This window comes from Parasteatoda tepidariorum, chromosome 2 (assembly GCF_982258835.1).
Source record: "Parasteatoda tepidariorum strain Cologne lab strain chromosome 2, Ptep-v5.0, whole genome shotgun sequence".
Taxonomy (NCBI): domain Eukaryota; kingdom Metazoa; phylum Arthropoda; class Arachnida; order Araneae; family Theridiidae; genus Parasteatoda; species Parasteatoda tepidariorum.
The window spans coordinates 77,853,177-77,874,664 of record NC_141756.1 but is presented as its reverse complement, the minus strand read 5'-3'; the positions used below and the strand labels follow the sequence as shown (position 1 = coordinate 77,874,664).

At 27.7% G+C, this 21,488-nt stretch overlaps 1 protein-coding gene across 3 annotated transcripts in view; it reads left to right on the top strand.

Moving 5' to 3' along the window:
• The window catches only part of LOC107442807 (dystrophin), a 238,478-nt gene that overhangs the window by 29,176 nt on the left and 187,814 nt on the right, over positions 1–21,488 (top strand). The window contains exon 1 of one of the 3 annotated variants that reach the window (XM_087157550.1): positions 7,035–7,927. The exons of the other annotated variants lie outside the window; for them this stretch is intronic. Within the exon in view, the coding sequence (XP_087013676.1) occupies positions 7,888–7,927 (40 nt within the window). The 5' untranslated portion in view covers positions 7,035–7,887. Of the gene's footprint in view, positions 1–7,034; positions 7,928–21,488 lie in introns of those variants that run through there. 3 annotated transcript variants of the gene reach the window in all.

The window sequence follows — 21,488 nt, the reverse complement described above, 5'->3', positions numbered from 1 at the left end:
GCTCGCACCGATTACATTGGTGATGTAAAATATCCTCAGTGGTCGACGGATCATTGGTCAGAGTCCCTTTACCGTCGGGCTAACTGTGGGAGGTTTTCCTCTTCCTGTAACGCAAAAACGGGTTAGTTTCATCAAAAAGTCCTCCACGAAGGCAAATTTCTCCCAATACATGATCCAGGAGTTCCCTTGTCTTTTGGATTGAGTTCGAAATTACGAGGCTACGGAGTTGAACATTGATAGTCGTACACTCAGAATTGAGTCAACTGTTCAACATTGGTCATAAAATAAAATAAAATATAATCGTGAGAAATTTTGAAAGAAATTAAGAAGCAACGTAAAATTAGAAGAAGCAAAAATCAAATAGAAGGTTTTAAACTAAACCTACATTGATGACGTAAAACTCCAGAACACAATAAATAAAGATGGGAGGGATCAAAAACGCGTTTAATTTTTATTCGAATGGCTACAACATCGAATAACATATGAGTTTACAAAATAAATAGTGTAAATATTTGAATGTAATCGCGCGCGAATTTTGCATTAAAAAGCATCGTAAAATTAGAGGAAGAACGCGATCTTTCATAATTTTCATTTGATTGATTAAACATTTAATAGTATATAGGCCACGAGGAAAACATTGTAAAAATTTAATTGCAAACGTAAGAATTTTTGTGTTAAAGTAGACCTTAAACATAATTCTTCTGTTAAAGCACTGTAAAATCATGAAAAAAAGAACAAGAAGAAGAACAAAAAGATTAAACAAAAACTCAACGCATACTATACCAAGTGGAAACGTAAATGTTTCAACGTCGTTTGTTGACGACAGGCTGACTAATTTATTTAATATTCTTGCAATTAGCATAAAAAATTTAACTTTTATTATTAAAGAAAATATTGTAGCATCGGTTATGTAGAAAAGGGACAAGTAACAAAATGATAAAAGGAATGATTCGTTTCTAAATTACATGAAACCTTTTGGGGGCAACCACTCTGTTCCACAATGAAATGGTCGTTAATAGAGGTTGGTCGTTCTTAGAGGTTACCTCCATTCACTTCAAAATGTTATCGAAGGTGCATGATTTTTCGCAAACGATTTTAATTTTAGTCACATGTGTTGGCGTCTTGAAAACCGGATCGAACTTTAGAATCAGTAAAAATGATTCCTACTAATATAATTATGAGTAAAAGCAAATTTATCAATTATGAAGATAGAACTATTTTAAATAAGTAAACAATTAGGTTCTTTGAATTTGCATTTAATTTTATATCATAAAAATGAGTTAGTTTGAAAACTTGTTTGTTCGAGATGCTTAGTTTTTTCCAATTTTTTTTTCTTCTGATTTAACTTTTAACTCTAAAACTAAATCATTGATAGAATTGTCTTAGTGCATGTCCTGACTGCAACATGAGGTTGTGGATCTCTTTCAGAGATTGCTAAAGAGAGTTCTCTAGATAACATTCTTACACAAATACTTTAAATACATTTTATCTACTTATTTGCTTTCTTAGTATTTTTTGTTTTGTTCTTTTTTCGTGTTTCGTTAATTAACCTTTTCCGCATTTGGTGCCAAGTATTGCCCGGTCACTGGGAGAGGTTTTGATGGTAGGTTTTCTTCAACACAAAGTTTATGGAAAAAACTCCGTGCCACCCAAAAGTTGTCGTAAATAGAGGTCGTAAATAGAAGACGTTGCATAGAGGTGGTCTTTCCATGAAGTTTCTCTGTATAACTAAAATGCTTATAAGTTTCCTCGTTTACTTTAATAAGCACCTGCTTCTTGAATTCATTTGGTGGTTTAAACACCTGCGGCAATTTCTTTTTAATACGTTTGACCGCTTTTCTCATACAGACGTTACTAAAACAAATAAATATAAGTAATAGAATACGGTTGAAAGTTGTGTTCTTACGTTGTTGTGTTATAGATTTTATTTGATATAAAACTCTTTAAAAAGTCTTTTGTCTTGAAATTGTTTTAAAAATTAATCGTGTGTATTCTCGTGAATTATCAAATGGATTTGAAAGAGACGATTTAATTTCTCAATGCTCTATGAAACTTACATGTATCATAATTTCTGAACCCACAGTTTTCTTAGGAAAGGTATTGAAAGTTTGATTCCTGTAAAATTACAAAGTTTTTATTCTTGAAAAGTTCGTTGAGTTAATTGTTGCATTTCTATGAATAGTTGACCATCTAGCAACTAACTAATTATTACGTGTTAATAGATTATAACCAAAGTTGTAAGGTTATAATTTTTAAATTAACTTGCGGGACCATGGGGAACATGTAAATTTCGATAGCGACACTGACTTCGAAATTTCGATAGCGACTGAGATTTCGAAAAAAGTTAATAACTGTTCTTTCTATTGCAAACGCTATAAACGCTAAAATAGAATTTCAGAAAAATTAATAAAACAAGATTTGTTTTCAAAATATTTTTTTTGTTGCTACAATATTTAGCTAATCATACAAAAATGCCAAATATATAAAAATCTCAACTTTGAGTTTTTTGAAGCTTACGTTGATTTTTCTATTGCGCTAACATACAATGCGCAAAAGAAAAATTAAACAAATGAGATTTCGCTCAAATTTCGTTGATTGAAAAGTTATTCGAACATTTTTAATTAAATAATATTGATTCAGAGTTGTGTTGTAGGCATGCTGATTCAGAAAAAAAAACGTGTTTGTGTCTGATTTCATAACTTAAAATATCGTCTGCCGTAGTAAATTAGCATATTTAGGGTCACCTCCTCGATTCCTTACGATCGAGTACTCAAACGTGAAGAACCAATTTTTAAACCAAAAGTTATTCAGGATGGTTAATTTTTTATTTTGTACATTGATTTAAACGAAACGAAAACTATTTTTTTTTCAATTTTAAAGAATTATTCAATGGAGTCTTTCAATTGCTATTTCCCACAAAACTTACAACCACTTGAAAATAGGTTAATTGGACTATTTGACCAACAAATTTCTTATTTTCTTTCAAAACAAATGGTGCAGAAAAAAGAAATACATTAATCAACTATAATTGTGTAATCAAGTGATTCACAATAATAAGCGAATTGCAACGAAAAAAAACCTGTATAATTATTTAAAAGTCGGATAAATACGTTATTAGTGACTGAATAACTAGATATCAAAGCAAGTAGATAAAATAATTATTTAACTCTTATTTGTCTTTTGACCATGAGACAATAATTCTTTAACGCTTCGGTTGTTTTTAACAATGATGGCTGAGTCCTCGATATTGAAGTATATGTGCAGTTGTCTTGATATTTTACTTCATCACGATTCAGTGTTTAACTCCATAATCCATTATTTGGAACTCAATGTTATAAGTCAAGTGCTGAAAAGAACTAATTTGCTATCAGCGAGAATCTTTTGAGTAAATTTGAGTTACACGGAGTGTGAAGGCACTAATAAAAGCATTGATGGACTGCCAGCGTTTGATATTGAAATAATGAAGGCAAGATAACTATTTGAAATTCTAAAGTAATATTAAAAATGAACTTCTTGTTACATTGATGAAAGAATATTTAACAAGTGGAAAACATTTAATGAGTTCTTATAATAACCAAAAATTAATTAAGAAATAAAAAAATAAAAAGTTATGGAATAGAGTTGCAATTTTGATCAATCAAAACTGTGAGGGTTAAATTTTATCACAGTAGAATCGAAAACTAAATCTGTGTAACCAAATTTGTGTCACTACAATAAAAAATTTATATATAACATATTTTATTTAAAATATTGTGCGGAGCTTTTATTTCGGTTGTTGTTATTGTTGTTGTTAATTTACGTCGCACTAGAGCTGCACAATGGGCTATTGGCGACGGTCTGGGAAACATCCCGGAGGATGATCCGAAGACATGCCATCACAATTTTGATCCTCTGCGGAGGGGATGGCACCCCCGCTTCGGTAGCCCGACGACCTGCGCGCGAAGTCGAGCACTTTACGGTAGCACAGTTTAACGAGGACCAATACCGCACACCCTCGGTCCCTACGCAGACTGATCCAAGTGGTCACCCACCCGCACACTGACCGTAGCCAGTGATGCTTGACTTCGGTGATCTGCTGGGAACCGTGTCTTAACGATCAGTCCACTGCGGAACGCTTTTATTTCGGATCTTCAACTTTTGTGTTCATCGTTTAGAATCGAAAACGATGGAACGGAAGAAATTATGGGGGTAGGTGAGCGAAACGAGCTAGTGGGGGGGGATTCTTTGAAAGCAAAATACAAAACAAGAGGCATTTGATTGTATTAGATTATTTTAATTTTATTATAGAGAATTTTGATTATTTTAAAAAAATAAAATGAAAACAACACTATTAACATAAATTGTTCCTTTAAACTTATTGCGTTTGTGTGTGTGTGTGTGGAGGGGGGGGGGGTGAGTTGTTATAGACAATGTCAACTTTCGTCTATGTAAAGGTACCCCAACATAGGATTGAGTTAACATGTCTTATATACTAGAGAATTGGAATAGTATATTTGTAGTGGTAGATACGCTACTGTACTCCTCCACAAGAATGCAGTTTTTTGTGAGAAGACGGGAGAGCTGTATTAAAATCACCGTACTTTTGAGTGCTGATCGTGAGAGCTGTATTAAGTTCACGGTCGTGGTAGCTCCTGTGTTGCCATTAGCAGTCGAGTGTATACGTTGTACTTTGTGTGCGATCGAGACTGAGAAGCAACAGCGCGAGGTGGTGGACAAAGTTGCAAGTGAACTGTTCAATGTGGATCATTCATCGAAGTGGGCGTTACTGTCAAGATAGGCGTGTTCAAATCGAAGTGGGCATTTCTGCCAAGGTAGGCGTGTTCACATCACGTCCGAAGGTCACAAATGTGGGGAGGGTAGATATCGACAATGTCAACCTTCATCTACGAAAAGGTCTCTCTTTCCATCACTAATGCTATAAACACTAAAATAGAATTTCAGAAAACTGATAAAACTAAATTTATTTTTGAAAAAGTTTGTTTCATGATAAGTAGATTATCATACAGAAACGTCAAATATATTAAAATATCAATTATTTAACTTCTTTTACCACTTACCTTCATTTTTTTTATTGCATTGCAGAATAATCACAAAGTAATATATTTGCCAGCAAGGGCGCCGGCAGAATAATATGAAAGGGGGTGCAACCCTCTAGCAAACTATCCCCCCCCAAAAAAAATTTTTTTTTTTAATACATTCTGTTATTACATTTTATTTTTTATTACATATACTTTCATCTGTTAATTTTTTTCAAGATACATTTCTGCATTGTTAACAAGATATTTTTTTTTAAAAAGTGCGAATTTCTTGTACTTGCAAATTTTGCCTCTGGAAACTGTATTGATGGCGCTGGCTTAGCTGCTTACTTTGAAACACAAATACTAAATACAAACCGTAGTTTTGTATACTAACGTGTTTGTGCACGCTTACACCTATCATTGATATTTATTGTGTTGATGAAGTTTTACAGTTGTGAGAAGTCAGTTTGTGTTATACACCTTTGTTAAACTAAATAACTAATAGAAAATATAATATTATTTATATTTTATTTAATGAAATTTAAAAACATAACTTAGATATCTGCCAAGTTTGTGCATGCTCAGTGTGCATAAGAAAAGAATCAACGATGGCTCAGAATTCATTGAAAAAGTTATAAACAGAATTGAACAGCAAACAAGACGATTACAATTCTTGTTTGATTAAACAATTTTTTAATTGTTATGTATCAATAATTACTTAATTATTTGTTTTTGAATTAAAATATTTTTAATAAAAAAAAATTTGTAACAAAATTGTTTTCCTGTGTCTCTTTGTTTTTAAAAAAAGCCAGGGGGGTGCAAGTGCACCCCCTTGCACCCCGCTGCCGACGCCCTTGTTTGCCAGGTAGAAATAAAATCGCTATTGAAAGCTGTCTAATAAACCACTAACGAGGGAGGCAGTTTCAAAATAACACATGGCATTTATAATAATTATCTTTCAACTTTTCCTTTTTCAATTAAGGTATCTAACTAACTTTTATATTTTAAATCTTTCCAACCTCAATAGTGATTTTTTAGACTTTCAAACAGTGTTTTTGTTTTTTCTCAGTTTACACAATAGTTTTCGATTGTTTGACTTCATATTAGACAAGGATTCTAAAATTATATATTTAAGGTGGATATTACGAAACACCCAACATATGAAAAATTTTCTGATTCTAATTATCTGTTTATAAAAATATTTAAATCATTTATTGCTCGTAAATAAAATTGGGTATCCATATATAAATTTAATTAAGTCATTTTGAATAAAACTGGGTATTACCCTTAAACAGGTCTCGTGCATGAAGTAGATAGTTGAAAGTTTATTGAAATATGCAAATCAAAATCATAGAAATAAACTATAAAAAAAATCGTTACTTGTATTTTCGTACTTGATCTGTCACAATTTTAGTTTTCATTTGGGGGAAGAAATGGCTAAATAAAGAAATCTTACCCTGGTAGTCAAAAAATTCTAATAACACAAAGGACAGCAATTACAATATTTACATTTTCCCAGATATAAATGTCCACCAAATATCAAATGATTTATTTTTCCCTTTCGTTTTACTATTGATAAGCGCCATAAATGGAACGTTTCAAATTTGAAGACTGCCACCTGGTTACTTATACCAATAAAAGAAAATCTGAAATCCGCGATAGGAGTAATGTAATAAAAACCACCTCTTCCGTTCGGTCGGTCCAAGATTTCATTAAAAAGTAGTCGTCCGCTACTGCGAACTACCATTATAGTATGCGTTCGAATACTATTCCCTTTTTTTCTCGATACTTTTCACATGTTTTATGACGTACAAAATGATGGAGAGGTCGGGACGTAGAAGAGGAAAAAATTCTAAAGGGAGGCAATAAGAGGAGGCAAAAGAGCTACAAATTTTAAGAGCGATAGCCCTCTTGAGACTTGAGTTGTCATGGAAACGCACGCACGCCCACTTCACGCATGACCACCTGTCCTACAAAAGAGAGAAAGATGAAAAAGGAAGAAAAATATCCCATGTCGAGTTATTTCTGGAAATTCAGACGATGAATACGTACGCCTACAATTTCTACCTGACATTTTGACGATGACGCAACTGGAAAAAAAATCGCCAATTATTCGTTTTTATTTCGTAAACTCATTCTGTTCGTAATATTCAACTATGTGCTCATGCGCTTTTGAGTTGTGCTGGATAAAATGAAAACAATACTTCGGATAAACAGGATTTGTCGTCCACTAAACATTAGAAGTGATTTCCTGCCATGTGTTCTTCTAAGCCGTTGCCACTAATCAGATTGAGTATGAAAAATAATGTTTGAAAAAAAAAGTTAGATTTAGAACATAAACATTCTCTTCGAAATAAATTATCATTAATTTCGGTGAAAAAGATTAAATCTAGAACAATAAACTTCCAGGAAGTAGTGATATGAAATCAAATAAAATATACAAATCAGGGAAGAAGATGATAATGATATCAGAAAATTATATTGTTTTTAAAGCGAAACGAAACTGAAAGAAATTGATGAGTTGATTAGATAATAGAACGCTGATGGCGGGAATTTTAAATAATCAAAATTGAATGATCACATCACATCTAAATTGAAAATTTTAATTGAAATAGGTTCTTTTCCATGATCGGTTATGATTTCTTAAATTACATATTTTAGAAAAAGTGTTAAGTTTACCTGGAACACTTATTTAATAACTTGTGAAATCGATTTAACATATTCAGCTGATAACTTAGATAACTTTTTATTCATTGTTACTGATAATTCAAGCAGGATATCATAATTGTTAATCATGGGATATTTTCAATCAACGGATATAAACACAAAAACAGTGTTGAGGATTTAATATGAGTTACTTTTTCAAAAAATGTCTCTTGCAGCAAAACTTAAGTGGAGAAGAAGAAAAGGTAAGAACTTTTCTTACATTTTAAAGAAGCTGGAACATATTGTCTCCTAATGCTAAAGTATACAAAAAGCTTTCTTTCATACTTTCAAGAAGAAATATACTTAACTTAGCTTTCCAATTTTATGTGTTACTTTTTTTAATTAAAAAACGATTACGAAAAGCTACCATTTATAGAATCGTTTTCTACAATAGCTATGTTCTATTTGTCATTTCAACGTAGTGTTCGATATCATAAATTGTAAATAATAGGATCTTTTCAATCTTTACATTTAAAACACAAAAACTAAGGATTTAAATTAAATAATTTTCTTTAAAAACACTTATTGTCTTCTCACGCCTATATTGAAAATTCTGCAATACAATCATATTTTCGTTTTGAAAAAGTTTAAGACTACTATCTCTTAATGCTAAAATATACGAAAATGCTAAATGTAAATGTCCTTTAAAAAAAATTGTTAAAATTTGCTGTAAAATTTTACATGTTATTATTTATTATTATTATTTAAAGTTTGTTGCATGTTATTATGTAAAGTTTGAAATATAAAATTCGAAACAATCCGAAAGACCACTATTAATAGAATCGTTTTCTCAAAAAAAGTAATATTCTGTTTCTTATTTTAAAGTTAGCTGCAAATTTGAATAATAATAATAATAAAAATAATTTTGATTGGCAAATTACTTACAAAATTTGACTAAAAAATTATTACATATTTCTTAAAGAAAATATGAAGGAAGATTTTTCTAACGTTTTTATCATTAGGAGACATTAGTGTTAAAAGAATTAGTTTTTCATATTTTTATGTGATGTGATCATATAAATTTAACAATTTTATAATTTAGGTATTATAATATTGCGTTAATAAATTATGAATCATATTTTAGAATTTTAATTGAAAAAGTAGTCGGATTTATATTTAGTTTTGATTTTACTAACATTGGTCAGAGTTATATCATTACAAAACGTTTGGTTTGTTAATCGCCAGATTTCATAAAAATACATTTATGAGTAAATTTTCTAAACTAAGCTGATAATTTATATGGTGAAATAGCAAAAATGTTTTTTAAGAAATTGTGTTAATAAGAATACCATTTTATTTTTTTCAAAGTTTATTTAAAAATAGAGAATTTTCCTTAATAATTGCATTGATGGTTTTAAAAATTTTTGCAGCAAATTATTTTGAATTTAATTTTTATATAAGAAAGAAAAAAAATTAATTACTCAAAATATTTATAATAACTGCTTTTTTTGTGTTTCGATAATTAGTTTTGCCATAATCTAGATATAATTCAGTTTTAAATTTTGTTACAGATTTTCTAACGCTAATTTAAGCAAAGAATAATTGTAGACCTTATTTGTATAGCAGTCGATTCCACGTGTTGAGAAAACTATCAATTTCTTTTATCACTTTACTATCACTTTCATTTCTAAACAAATCATTTCTACTATAATTTAGAACTATAAATTATATTTATATTATAGAACTTATATTTTAAGTATAATATTTTTGCTATTTATATTTCTGAATTCTAGAAGTATGAAGAAAGATTTTGTTACTACCACATTTTTTAAAATTAATAATAGGTTCTATATTATTAACTGAAAGTTTGAGTTTAGCATTTTTGAGAATTACCTGATAGGAAAACGAGGTTGTACTACCTTTATTTTTAAAGGGATAAAGAGCATTTATCGTTTAATTTCAAAAATACTCAGTATTTAAAGTTAAAAATTCAGATAAGCAAAAGTAGCAAAATGTAAAGAAATGATGTTTTTAAAAAAAGTTTTTAATAGTCATCTTATTAGTAATTTTATTAATTAAAAAAGCTACTTTATTCAGAATAATTATTGTTAATTGAAATTTGTTTTCCATTTAGTGTTGCGTTTATAAACATCTAATTGTGATAAATTTATTTTCCGTATCATTGCAATCTTTATTAAATCTTCAGGTCAATACGCGTATTGAAAGCTTTAAGCTATTAAATGGATTTTTTATAAAGTTTAAATAATTTGATTTACTTACATACTAATTAAGTAATGCTTCACATTATAGTGTAGCTTTTTTATTAATAAAAACTGTCTTAAATAGTTTCAAGTTTACATTTTCGAATTTATGATATCGTAAACAGAGATAGTAAAGTGACTGCCCATTAACAGAATCATTAGATTATAGAACACTTTTAAAAAGTAAGTATGCCAGAACAGGCTCATTACAATATCGAAACATGTTAAAAACATTTGTTAAAATCCTTATCATCCTTTAGTAAAATGAAGATTTCGGAAGGGTACATATTTAAAAAACGAAACATAAAAAAAAAAAAGAAAAGAAAAAAAAAATCGAATCTTTGATATAAAATTTCTGCTACTCAAATAGCAATATTTCAACATATGTAAATTATAAAATAAAGTTCATGTTTAATCAAAATGGGAAATTTAAACTAAGTATGTGTGCAGTAAATAGCTTATCTTTTACTGTATTTGTGAAGTCCAACCTTGTACTGTTTATATACAATGCACAAAATAAATAAGAGAACACCTTAATTACTTTTTATCTATTGGTCAGATTTTAATGTTCTATAATGTGGTATTAGTGGTTTGAGGGTTACGATTAATTAAATATGATAATTAATTTGTGCAGATGATATTTAATGTGATGAAAGGGGAGAGGACGTACTTTCTCTGAATGAACATGCCTTTTTACCGACGGATTTTCATTTACATTATTTTCATAAATGTATAATTCTAACTTAATTAATATTGACTGATTGCTTATGACACTAAACGTGGGTTGTAAACGCAATCTGGACAAATTGGTCCAAATAGTTTGACCAGAACAACTGTCGTAACAGTTAAGACCCCTTATTGTAGATTTAATATATTGCATATTTTGCTAAATTCCCGAAAAACCTTAAGGGAATCAAACATTTTTTGCACTCAAGTGCAAACTTTTCTTCATACAAAGATTATTCTGTTTGATTTATATTTTATAATTATTTATTATTATTTGATTTACTAATGGCCACAAAAATTTAAATTCTGAAGTATACAAATGTTTAAACCACTTTCTTCTAAAAAATAAAATCCAAAATTTGAAAGGAATAGGTTTAATAGTTCCTGAGAAATCAAACTGTAATAATACGAGTTCTTTGAGTTAGCTAGCCACACAAAAGTGAAATTAACATTAAGGAATATATTAAGGGAGGAAATCCCGCCCTTCCTGTTCTTAATGTTTCAGTTTTCAGCATCTCTCATAAGTTATTCTAAAATATGATACTTAGGGATTAAATTCAAATCATCTTTTTGGTAAAATATTTTTTCCAACAGTATATTTTGATGTAAACAAACTCTGAATTCCTTAAAAAAAATGTTATAACTTTTATTTTTTCAAGTTATTATTTTTATTGGAAAGAAAATAAATTGAAATCATTTGTGTATTTTCTATGAATTTGCTTGTAACATGATTAACGAGATCACCTTGTGAACTCCCTCTAGAACCTGAATTCGTATTTTGATTTGAATATCTTCTGCTTTAGGGCATTTCTTCCTTTGCAATTGATTATCGTATTACCTTGTTAATAAAACCTTGACAGATGGAAAAACTTGTGATTACCAGAGAGATAATCAAATAAGAATTTCACCGTTTTATTAAAATATTCGTTAAAAATTAGTTAACAGCTTCTGTTACTAATTTTTTCGAAGAAAAAAAAATACGAATAAATCAACATATTTTGTTATTTCATTAATAAATGCAAGGAAACGAAACAAAACATAATGTACAAGTTGAAAGTTTAATTTTTTTTTATGTGTAAAAAAACATATAATTTACCATCAGTGTACTATCCCGTGTTATCTCGGACAAATGAAAAAAGTTGAATATAATTCTTTGTATGATCAAAAGAATAGCTAGTAAATAAATTTTAAACAGCAAGAAAGAAAAGTTAACAACTGAACAACGAACTTTAGATCACAAAAGTTAACAACTGAAAAGTTAACAAGTTGACAAGAACGTTTGTCAACTTTAAAACCGCGCCAAGATGAACAGTGCGCAAAATAAAAAACGGACCATCCTGAATAAGTTTTGATCGGATCTTCACGTTCTAGGACGAAATCTTAATGGTCCAAGGGGGTTAACTCAAATATGCTTATTAATTAGTGCAGACGATATTTTAAGTTACGCAATCAGACACAAAAACGTACTTTCTCTGAATCAATGTACCTTTTTTTCGACGAATTAGGATTTCTGACCCCCAAAATATACTGCAATTTGAAAAATATGTTTCCATTAGTTTGGCCAGAAGAGCGACTCCTTAATGTTAATTTTACATTTTGGGTATCCTATCTTATGAATTTTTTAAGCGAATGGAAAAATTTCTCACACAATTCTGAAATTTGTTTATGCAAAGATAATTCTATTTAAGAAGTAACTTTTCGTAAATATTTATTACTTTTTATCATTTTATTTAATAATAAACACATTATTTTTTAAAATATGTAATTTGTTAGATCATTTTAAGGAACGTAATTTTAAACTGCAAAATACATAATTTAAGTAAAATCGGTCAAATAGTTTCTGGGAAATCAAATTATAAATATAAGACTTTTAAAAAATAATAATTTCATGTTCTCTGTTGACCGAATATATCGGTCAAATAGTTTTCTGTTGTCTATTTGACTGAAAAAATTACATTCTTTAAAGCGATGTAAAAGCGTAAAATTACGTTCTTTAAAGCGATGTGAAAAGTTTTATACTTTACGATTCAAAATTTTTTCGACTATTATTAAATATAATGAAAAATAATAAATATTTACCAAAAGTTATTTTTTGCGTAAAGTTATCTTTGGTTGAACAGATTTTATATTTGTTTGTAAAAATTTTTCAATTTGTTTAAAAAGTTCTCGAGATAGGCAGAAATACGCAAAAATAAAAGTTAAAATTAAGGGGTCCAAACTTAGTACAGCTCTCCTGACCAAACTATTTAGACTGTATTTCCCAGATTGCGGCTACCCTCAATATTTTGGGAGTCAGAAATCCGTCAATAAAATATTATTTTCATTTTATTAAAAAATTATATTTATTATTATATTATTCTTATTTTGCGACTTAAAATATCGTCTGCACTAATTAATTAGTATATTTGAACCCCGAACCATTAGGATTGAGTCTTAGAACGCAAAGATCCGATCAGTAGATCAAAAGTTATTCAGGGTGGTCCATTTTTATTTTTGCGCACCAATAACCAATACCAATCCATGAACCAATAATAATCAAAATAATAATTATTTTCTTGTCGTCTGCTGCAAAATATTTGTGGAAAAAAATATTGAATAAAATATAAATTCTTAAAAATAATTATCCAATTTTTACAAGTGAGATATGGGAGATTTGTGACTGTAGTTTTCAAATATGTAAATATTTTTATTGTATCTTTAATGAATAAAAGATAAAAATGTGGAATGGTCAAAATAATGAATCAGAAATTACACAAAAGCGGTTAAAAAATGTCCAAAAGTAATGCAGGGCGATAAATGAGCCGAGCTGGTTTTTAATTTTGCTTGCATCAGCACGCATTTTTAAAATTGTTTCATAACACAAAATTAAATTATTTTTTTATATTCTTTCCAAATTATAACTATTTTTATCAACGGAAACTATATTTTTTTGATGCTTTCTCTTTCAATAACATTTTGAGCAATATTAAGGTGACCTATTCTAAAGAGTGTGACTTATCACTAAATTGCCTTGAGACTTAATATTTTACTTGCACATTTTGCCCGTAGGGCGCATTTCACTCTGGGCTCTTCTGTAATTTATTCGCATTTCCTTATTCATTAGTTCTTAGCACAGAATGAAAAAGTGATTCAGCCTATTTCTAAGTGAGAATTAATTCCACTCATCTAACTAAAAAGACATTACTTACATTCTATTTATTTTCGTGGTTTGCAAAACATCTTGTTAAAAAAATAGAAATTTAGAATTCAGAAAATAAACATGAACAGAAGTCAAAGTATCAAAGAAACTGTAGATGTAATTATTATTATCACTGTGTTATAGTATTATTACTGAAACTGAGATTATACGAACGAAAATGTACTTAAGTAATTAATTAAGTTTTTTACCTTAATAAAAATATATTTTTGATACAAACCGATGGGATGATACAGTGCTAATCAATTATTTTCTAAAAACCAAACAACATCTATCAGAGCAAAATTAATTAAAAATTTTTTGACGCTTTTCTGAATGATATTCTGAATGATATTTCATTGATATTTCATTCTGAATGATATGTTTCTGAATGATATTTCATTTAAAACTGAAAATTAATAAATAATAAAAAATAAATAATAAAAAAATAAATAATAAAAAATAAATAATAAAAGAAATGAATAATAAAAGAAATGAATAATAAAAAATAAATAATAAAAATAAGCAAATAATAAAAAATAAATAATAAAAGAAATGAATAATAAAAGAAATGAATAATAAAAAATAAATAATAAAAATAAGCTAATAATAATAAATAAATAAATTAAACGCGAGAAAAAATCTTACAGAAATTAAATTAATTCTTGATTTTCCTTTAATCCAAAACTTGTTGTAAAAATAATAATTTTCTGCGCCAAAAATAAATTTATTCTGTTTTTGAAAAATCAAATGAATTCATGCCGAATTTGCTTAACAGAACACTAAGAAACATTGAAGTTACTTAGTTACTAAGAAGAAGAAAAATAGTCAAATACTTTCCTTCGTAGAGGAAATAAATACGGAAGACTGATTTCAAATTCAAAAGGGAAAAAAAAACCTACAAAAGAAATTCAATTGTTTGCGAAAAAGTTAAAGGTTTATAAACAGGTTTATGCTAGACTAGTAGAGCGGAATAGAAATGAAGGCACTTCAATAACAAAGCATAAAACTGTTCACAAACCTCTTCTTTCATCCGAATTTGAAAACTTTTGATAGATTTATGATCCAACAAAATTACAAAAATAAATAAATAAATATAGTTGAAGGACCAACACTTTTGTGTGTTTCTTAGAACTTTTATATTAACTGAACTTTCTTCATTAGTTTTTAAAATTTATATTAAATTAACTATTAATAATTGCTATTTTATATTTTATTTCTCGGTTTACGTATTAAATTAAAAGAAATTTTCAGAAATTATTACTAGAAAGTTCATAGATAATCAAAATAAAACAAATCTTTTTGATGGATATTTTTGTTTCAATTTTCTTTTGTTCACATGTTTTTTTTAAAATTAATAATTCCAGATGACTAAACTCTTTACTTCGAATTCTTGGTTTAAACCATATTTATTTAATTATGAAGTTATGTTGAAAGAGAATTCAAGAAATTATTGATAATGTTAAGTTAGGGATGGCAAAGATGTAAAAAATCTTATTATTGGCATTTTTGTTGTATCATTTTGTTTTGTTTTCGTATGAACTAGATAAGCCGTTCTCAATCAGAAGTGAATTTTCATATATTTAAGAGAAAAATGAAACCAAATTTTAAAAAAAGTGAATGACAGTATTCATGAAAATATCAGGAAAAACAGTAACGAAAAGAAAAAAGAAAAAGAGTAAACTTTTAAACTGAATTATATATTTTCTAAAATTCTGAATGGAAAGAAAAGAAATAAAATTCCATGAAATAATTCCTAATTATAAAGGAATTAGACTCTTTATTTCGAATAGAAAAACACAATATAGATTCATTCTGTTTTTCACAATTGGGTACTTGCAACTCGAGTAGAAGTTATTTTGCCGTATCATATGATTTAAATCTGGGTGTAAAGGATTTTTAATTTTATGAGTATACAGGACACTAGAAACTCTTCATGAGTTGAAGAGAATGAAGGAAATATACCGGTGTTATCGCTGGGATTCGAACCCCAGTTCTTTCGGTCCTGAGGCTGAAAGATTAGCCATCTCGGCTAGAATATGTACGTAGTTGAAAGGAAGTAAGTGGCTTTATTAGGTGTACTTTGTTAGTGTGATAAAATTCTGGTTTTTAACCGTATTCGGTGAAAGCAGTTAATAAACGGTTTTTCTCATAGTTAACAGTTTGATTACCATCTTATTTATGGTTATTTAACTATTTTGATTGAATATGGAAAAATAACAATTAAATAAATCGTTATTTAACTATTTTTTCCGAGAAATTTTTAACAGTGTACTCAAACTCAGGAATATAAAAAATATAATTGATTTTCTGTTTTCTTAAAAAAATTTTGCTATTCTCATTTTTCCATAATTTTTTTTTTTTTTTTCGGTTTAGAAAGTTATAAGCGAGTATATACCATACCGAAGGGTTGTGTTTGAAAACTATAAAAATATAAGTCACATGGTGACAAGAAATGTAAATTGTGCGAAAACGTAAACTAAGCTTTATTTTAAAAAAAATTTGAAGCTAAATTCCGTTAAGAGAAGAAGAAATTCTATTCGAATAAATTCTATCCCAGATTTTGTTCGAAAAAAGTAAAATATCTTAGTTGGTACGGATTTTTTTGAACCTTAACGGGTCAATGCCGTCATTTAAACAGCATAGCACATTTACTTACCGTATCCAACGCCTCTCATATTTAGCAACAAAAATCATTTAAACAATTTTTCTCTATGTTATTGTTCTCATGTTTGCGTATCATTTAATTATAGTTAAATACGTAATTATAATTAATATTATAATTAATTGTTATAAATACACCTCAACAATGGGAGGAACTCATGGAAAGGAAGTACTTCAAGTTTAAATTTGAGCTGAAAATACGAATTTTGAATCGAATTTTCTGGAGACTAAAGTTGAATCATATTCCTGACTTTCTTTTTTTTTCTTCCTTTTTTTGTAATAGAAAAAAATATTTTTATATTTCTTTTTCTGTTTTGTTCTTTAAGAAACAGAGTGAAAACTGAAAAAAAGAATTCTGAAATATTATTTCATTGTTCAACAATTAAATTTCTTTCTATTATTTAATTTTTTCCTAATTACCGAGACACATCATTTAAATGAATAAAAAAAAAGGCTTACGTCACTGATCAACTTCTGAACGAATTATTATTTTTTTTTTTAAAGATTTTTTTATTAGAGTATAACATTTAAAAGCGCGTAGTTTATTAAGTTAATGTAATAATTAAGTAATGTAATGCATTTGTATTTCTTGAAGTTCAAGATTTTTAGGAGTATAATTAAATTAAATAACACATAATTTGAAAAATTATAATTTGCATTAAATTTTACTCAAATATTTCCAATTCGCGCGATTTTCAAATGCATAGTGAGAATAACTGAAAATATTAACATATTTTTCATATCTTTTTCATTATTTTGTGTTAAGTCAAAACAAGTATAAAATGTTTTATTTATCATTTTAATAATTTTTTGTTGTGAAATGCATCATCGGACAATGGTGTCCTTTTTTGAGTTAAAGGTAAAAATTTTCAAACACGGCTCACTTCCAAAAAAATTGTGTTTCAAATTTGCACTTATTTGGCTGATATTTAGATCTAAGAGAAACAGTTATTCATCATTGAAATTTCTTTAATTTACAAAATAAATTATTAATAAGTTTAATATGAATGAAATTTTTTTCTTTCTTCCGATCTACTTTCTTTGGATTTTATATCTTAGTACAAGTGTAATTCCATGAATTTAACAGAACTTTTTAGTAATTATTAGATTGCCTTTTATAATAGAAAAATACCTAAATATAATTTTACTAGTAATTAGCGCGTCATAAAAAAATATATGTAAAATTGACACAAATGTCCCACCTACGTCAAAGGGATATATATATATTCCGGATTATAAAATCCAAATCCGCGCATAAGAACTTGAGAAATATTAAAAAAAAAGTAAGTTTATTTTGTGTTAAATTTCGCAATTTGAAATTTTGCATGCATTTTTTAATAAGCATAAATTAAACTCTTTTTCAAACATATGTATTTGCAGACGATAGTGTATTCTGAAAAAAAATTTTTTTTTAAATGAATTTGTGCACTAAGAAACAGCACTGACAATATGATTTCTGCAAAACATGCACTCGTGTCTTTGGTAGCTCTTCTTCCAAAGTTGTTTGATTTTTTTAAATGTAAACAATTTATATTTTAATTAAACACTATTCCGTTTCCGAGAAAAAATTTCCAAAATATGACGCCAAAAGTGCTGAATTAGTTGCAGTAATAGGTATTACTGGTATTGTGAAACGTTTACTGTGGTAATAAGATTAAACTGATAATACCTTAATAGGTACCTAAAAGGTTTAATCTGTTTCTAAATTAAGCATCACCGATATCAATAATGGTTGGTACTTTTCGGTGAGCCAGTTGCAAGGAAATACAATTTTATTTTTTTTTAAATTTTTTTTCTATTTTATGTAACTTTTTTTTCACTATTTAATTTTTAATTAAGGTATCACTCGTTTAATTTTTTTAAAATTTTATTTAATTTTTACGTGTTTAAAAAATTAATAAGAAAATGGCTGGTGGAGGTCTAAATTTTTTATAAACCTTTCGCTTGTGCCGAATTAAACGAAAAGTAATTAATATTCCAATTATGATTTTTTTTCTTCTTTTAATCGAATCCCCGGAACTGCTTTTATTGAATCCGGAGCCCAAAAAGGACTTGTAGTACCCAGTTATATTGAACATCTCATTTATTTTCAGGAATTAATAAAATAATTCCAGACTCCTAAAAGAGTATAATTTTAAACTTTCATAAAAAATCAGAATTGCCGCAGTTTTTTGCTTTTTTCTTCTACTTCTCTTTCTCTTTTTTCCTTATCAACTCATCATTACAAAAATATGGAAATCAATAGCAATGCTATAGACTTTTTGGGACTTACTGTTATAAACATGCGAATTAAAATTATTTGAAGAGAAAGTTGCCCTGTTAAAAAATTTATTCAGTTTAAAATGTTTATAAAATCCTCAATCAGTGAACGGATACAGTTTCTTTGATTCCTGATAATAAATTCGAAAACCAGTTCTTTTCCTAAGCAATTATATTTACTTTTTACATCTGTTTTCCAATGTATCGCTTATTATATAATTGAGTTATATAACCGAAACGATTGGAATTATAGATTTTTGCCATAATTATTCCACCCTATCCCTTATTATTAGCATTAAACTCAAAGACTAAATAAGTTTAATATTTTTTTTATTTAAATAACACCTAATTAATAACAATTTCTCTGATGTGACAATAATTTTAATTCTGATTCGTTATACTGGAATGATTTAAACTAATTTTCCATTATATAAGTTTAGTATTGATTTAAATAAGCCCACGAATGTTGGGTCAAGGTGACATTAATTTCCTTGACCAAGACCAAATAATCCTTGATCTACTACGTATGGAAAATAATACTTATTTAGCTGCCTGAGAGATTTCTAAATTTTGAGATTAAAACGATATTTTCTTTATAATGCATAAGAGACCTTTTATACTAGTACTATAAAGAGAGTATTAGTTACACAGTGGCATAATTATGGGATTGGTTTACCAGACATGCCTCTAAAAATACTAGTGTTTAATATTGAGAACAAATAAGAACTAAAAAAATAAGAAGACAAAGGAATTATTTATCAGCAAATGTACTTAATTACAAACTATAAAGGACTTTAAATGTTTCATGTTTTAAATGATGCATAGTACAGAAAACAACTTTTTACAATCTTTGGTGCAATTTTGCAATAAGCGCACGTGGGTAATTCTCTGCAAACAGGCTAAAATGATGTAAATGAAATCTATTTAAAGTTTTGTCTAAAGAAAAATGAATAAGTTATTTTTTCAATATATAGTTTGAAGATGTCTTAGACACATTATCTGATAAGTTTGAAGAATTATTTGAAATAAATATTTTTTATTACTTTTTAAAGCTGTAAAATATCATTACCTCACTCACAATTCTTACAACCTACAAATAAAAATGTAAAAAAAAACTTACAAAAACAAATACAAGCACACACACACACAAAAAAAAATCACATTATTTTTTACTTAAATATTTATTACTTTCGTGTTCAACTTTTATCTTTTAAATAACTCTGTTAGTATTTATTGTTTCTATAGATTATGTTAATATTTTGGTCCCTAAAATCGGTTTGTTACTTCGCAAAATATAAGCATTAGTAGTACGTGTTAAGTTGGAATTCTCATTCCTCAATTAAATTTATAAAGTTAATTTATTTTGTAAAAATAGTATTAATAAATGTTTTTGTTTCCACTAATGGGTAGTTAAAGAATGTATTTTTTATTTTAATTTTATTTATGGGAATAAACTTAAGATGCAAATAATGATTATTTTCTCATTCCCTCACTTATCATTCCTTCATTGTGAAGGAATGGCACTTTTTTTAATTTATAAAGTTATTATTTATTTTTAAAAATGTATTATTATAAATGTATCAATGTATATGTTTTAATTTCCTCTTATGAGATAATTTAAGAATTTATACAGTTATTTTGATTTCATTTATGGGTATAAATTTAAGGAGCAAGTCAAGGTTATAATTCTTGTCTCATTCATTCCCTCGCTGTAAGAAAATAACAATTGATTCTAATGTTTTTGAGGAAAAGTTGAAAAGATAGATTTGTTCATTTTTTGTTATTTTTTAAAAGCAGTTAAGGACTGGCATTTACTTAAATATATTTATAACAATTATTATTTTAAACATGTTTATAACAAAAATTAGTATCCCCTCACCGTGTTATAATTTCCTTACTTTAATAAAAAATATAATAGTTTAGTCTTTTTTTTTAAAAAAAAAATGTATATTAAGCGTGACTGCTGCGTTTTAACTGTCTAGTCCTTTCTACCTTATCTAATTACAAAAAATTAGAAATTTCTGACAAAATGTTTTTCTTGTTATCACTAATCTGAAAATAGCCTTTTTGTAGAGAAATGACCCAATAATGTAATTTCCGCATTGCTTTTTTCGAATGGAACTTTTTTTTTTTAAATATCACGCGTAACTGCTATCTCCTATGTTTTTTTCTTATGGCACACGTGCAATAAAATTAAAGACGAAAGTAATTAAAATTTTAACAGTATAATTTAATTACTTTGAATAATTTTAACAGTTGCAAAATATTCAATTATGTAGGTTTTGCCCTGACAACAGCATTTAACATAGTAACATTGAAATACAACTAATTTTGTTACAACTAACTACTCTTTTAGAAAATGGGCTTTAAAAAATGCTTAAGAGAAGAAAAATGAAAATAATTTGGTGGGAGGGGACTTAGAGAGCACAGAAAAAAAAAGGAAATTATGAAAAATGTTTAATGATGAAAATAGTTCGTGAAAAGCTGTATAAAAATAAAAGCGTTTTTAAAAGAATACTTTTCAAATGGGAAATATCTCTACCTTCATTATATTTTCTACTGTCTGTTTTATGTAAACAATATTTTAAAAGAAATATTTTAATTTTAAATGACTTTAATTTAATCAAGTTATAATGAATTAATAAATATGTTTTTCATTCATGATTTGATTTGCATTCAATACTGTGCGTAGTCTTTAACCATTAGTTAATACCACTCGCCGGTTACGTAAATTGAATG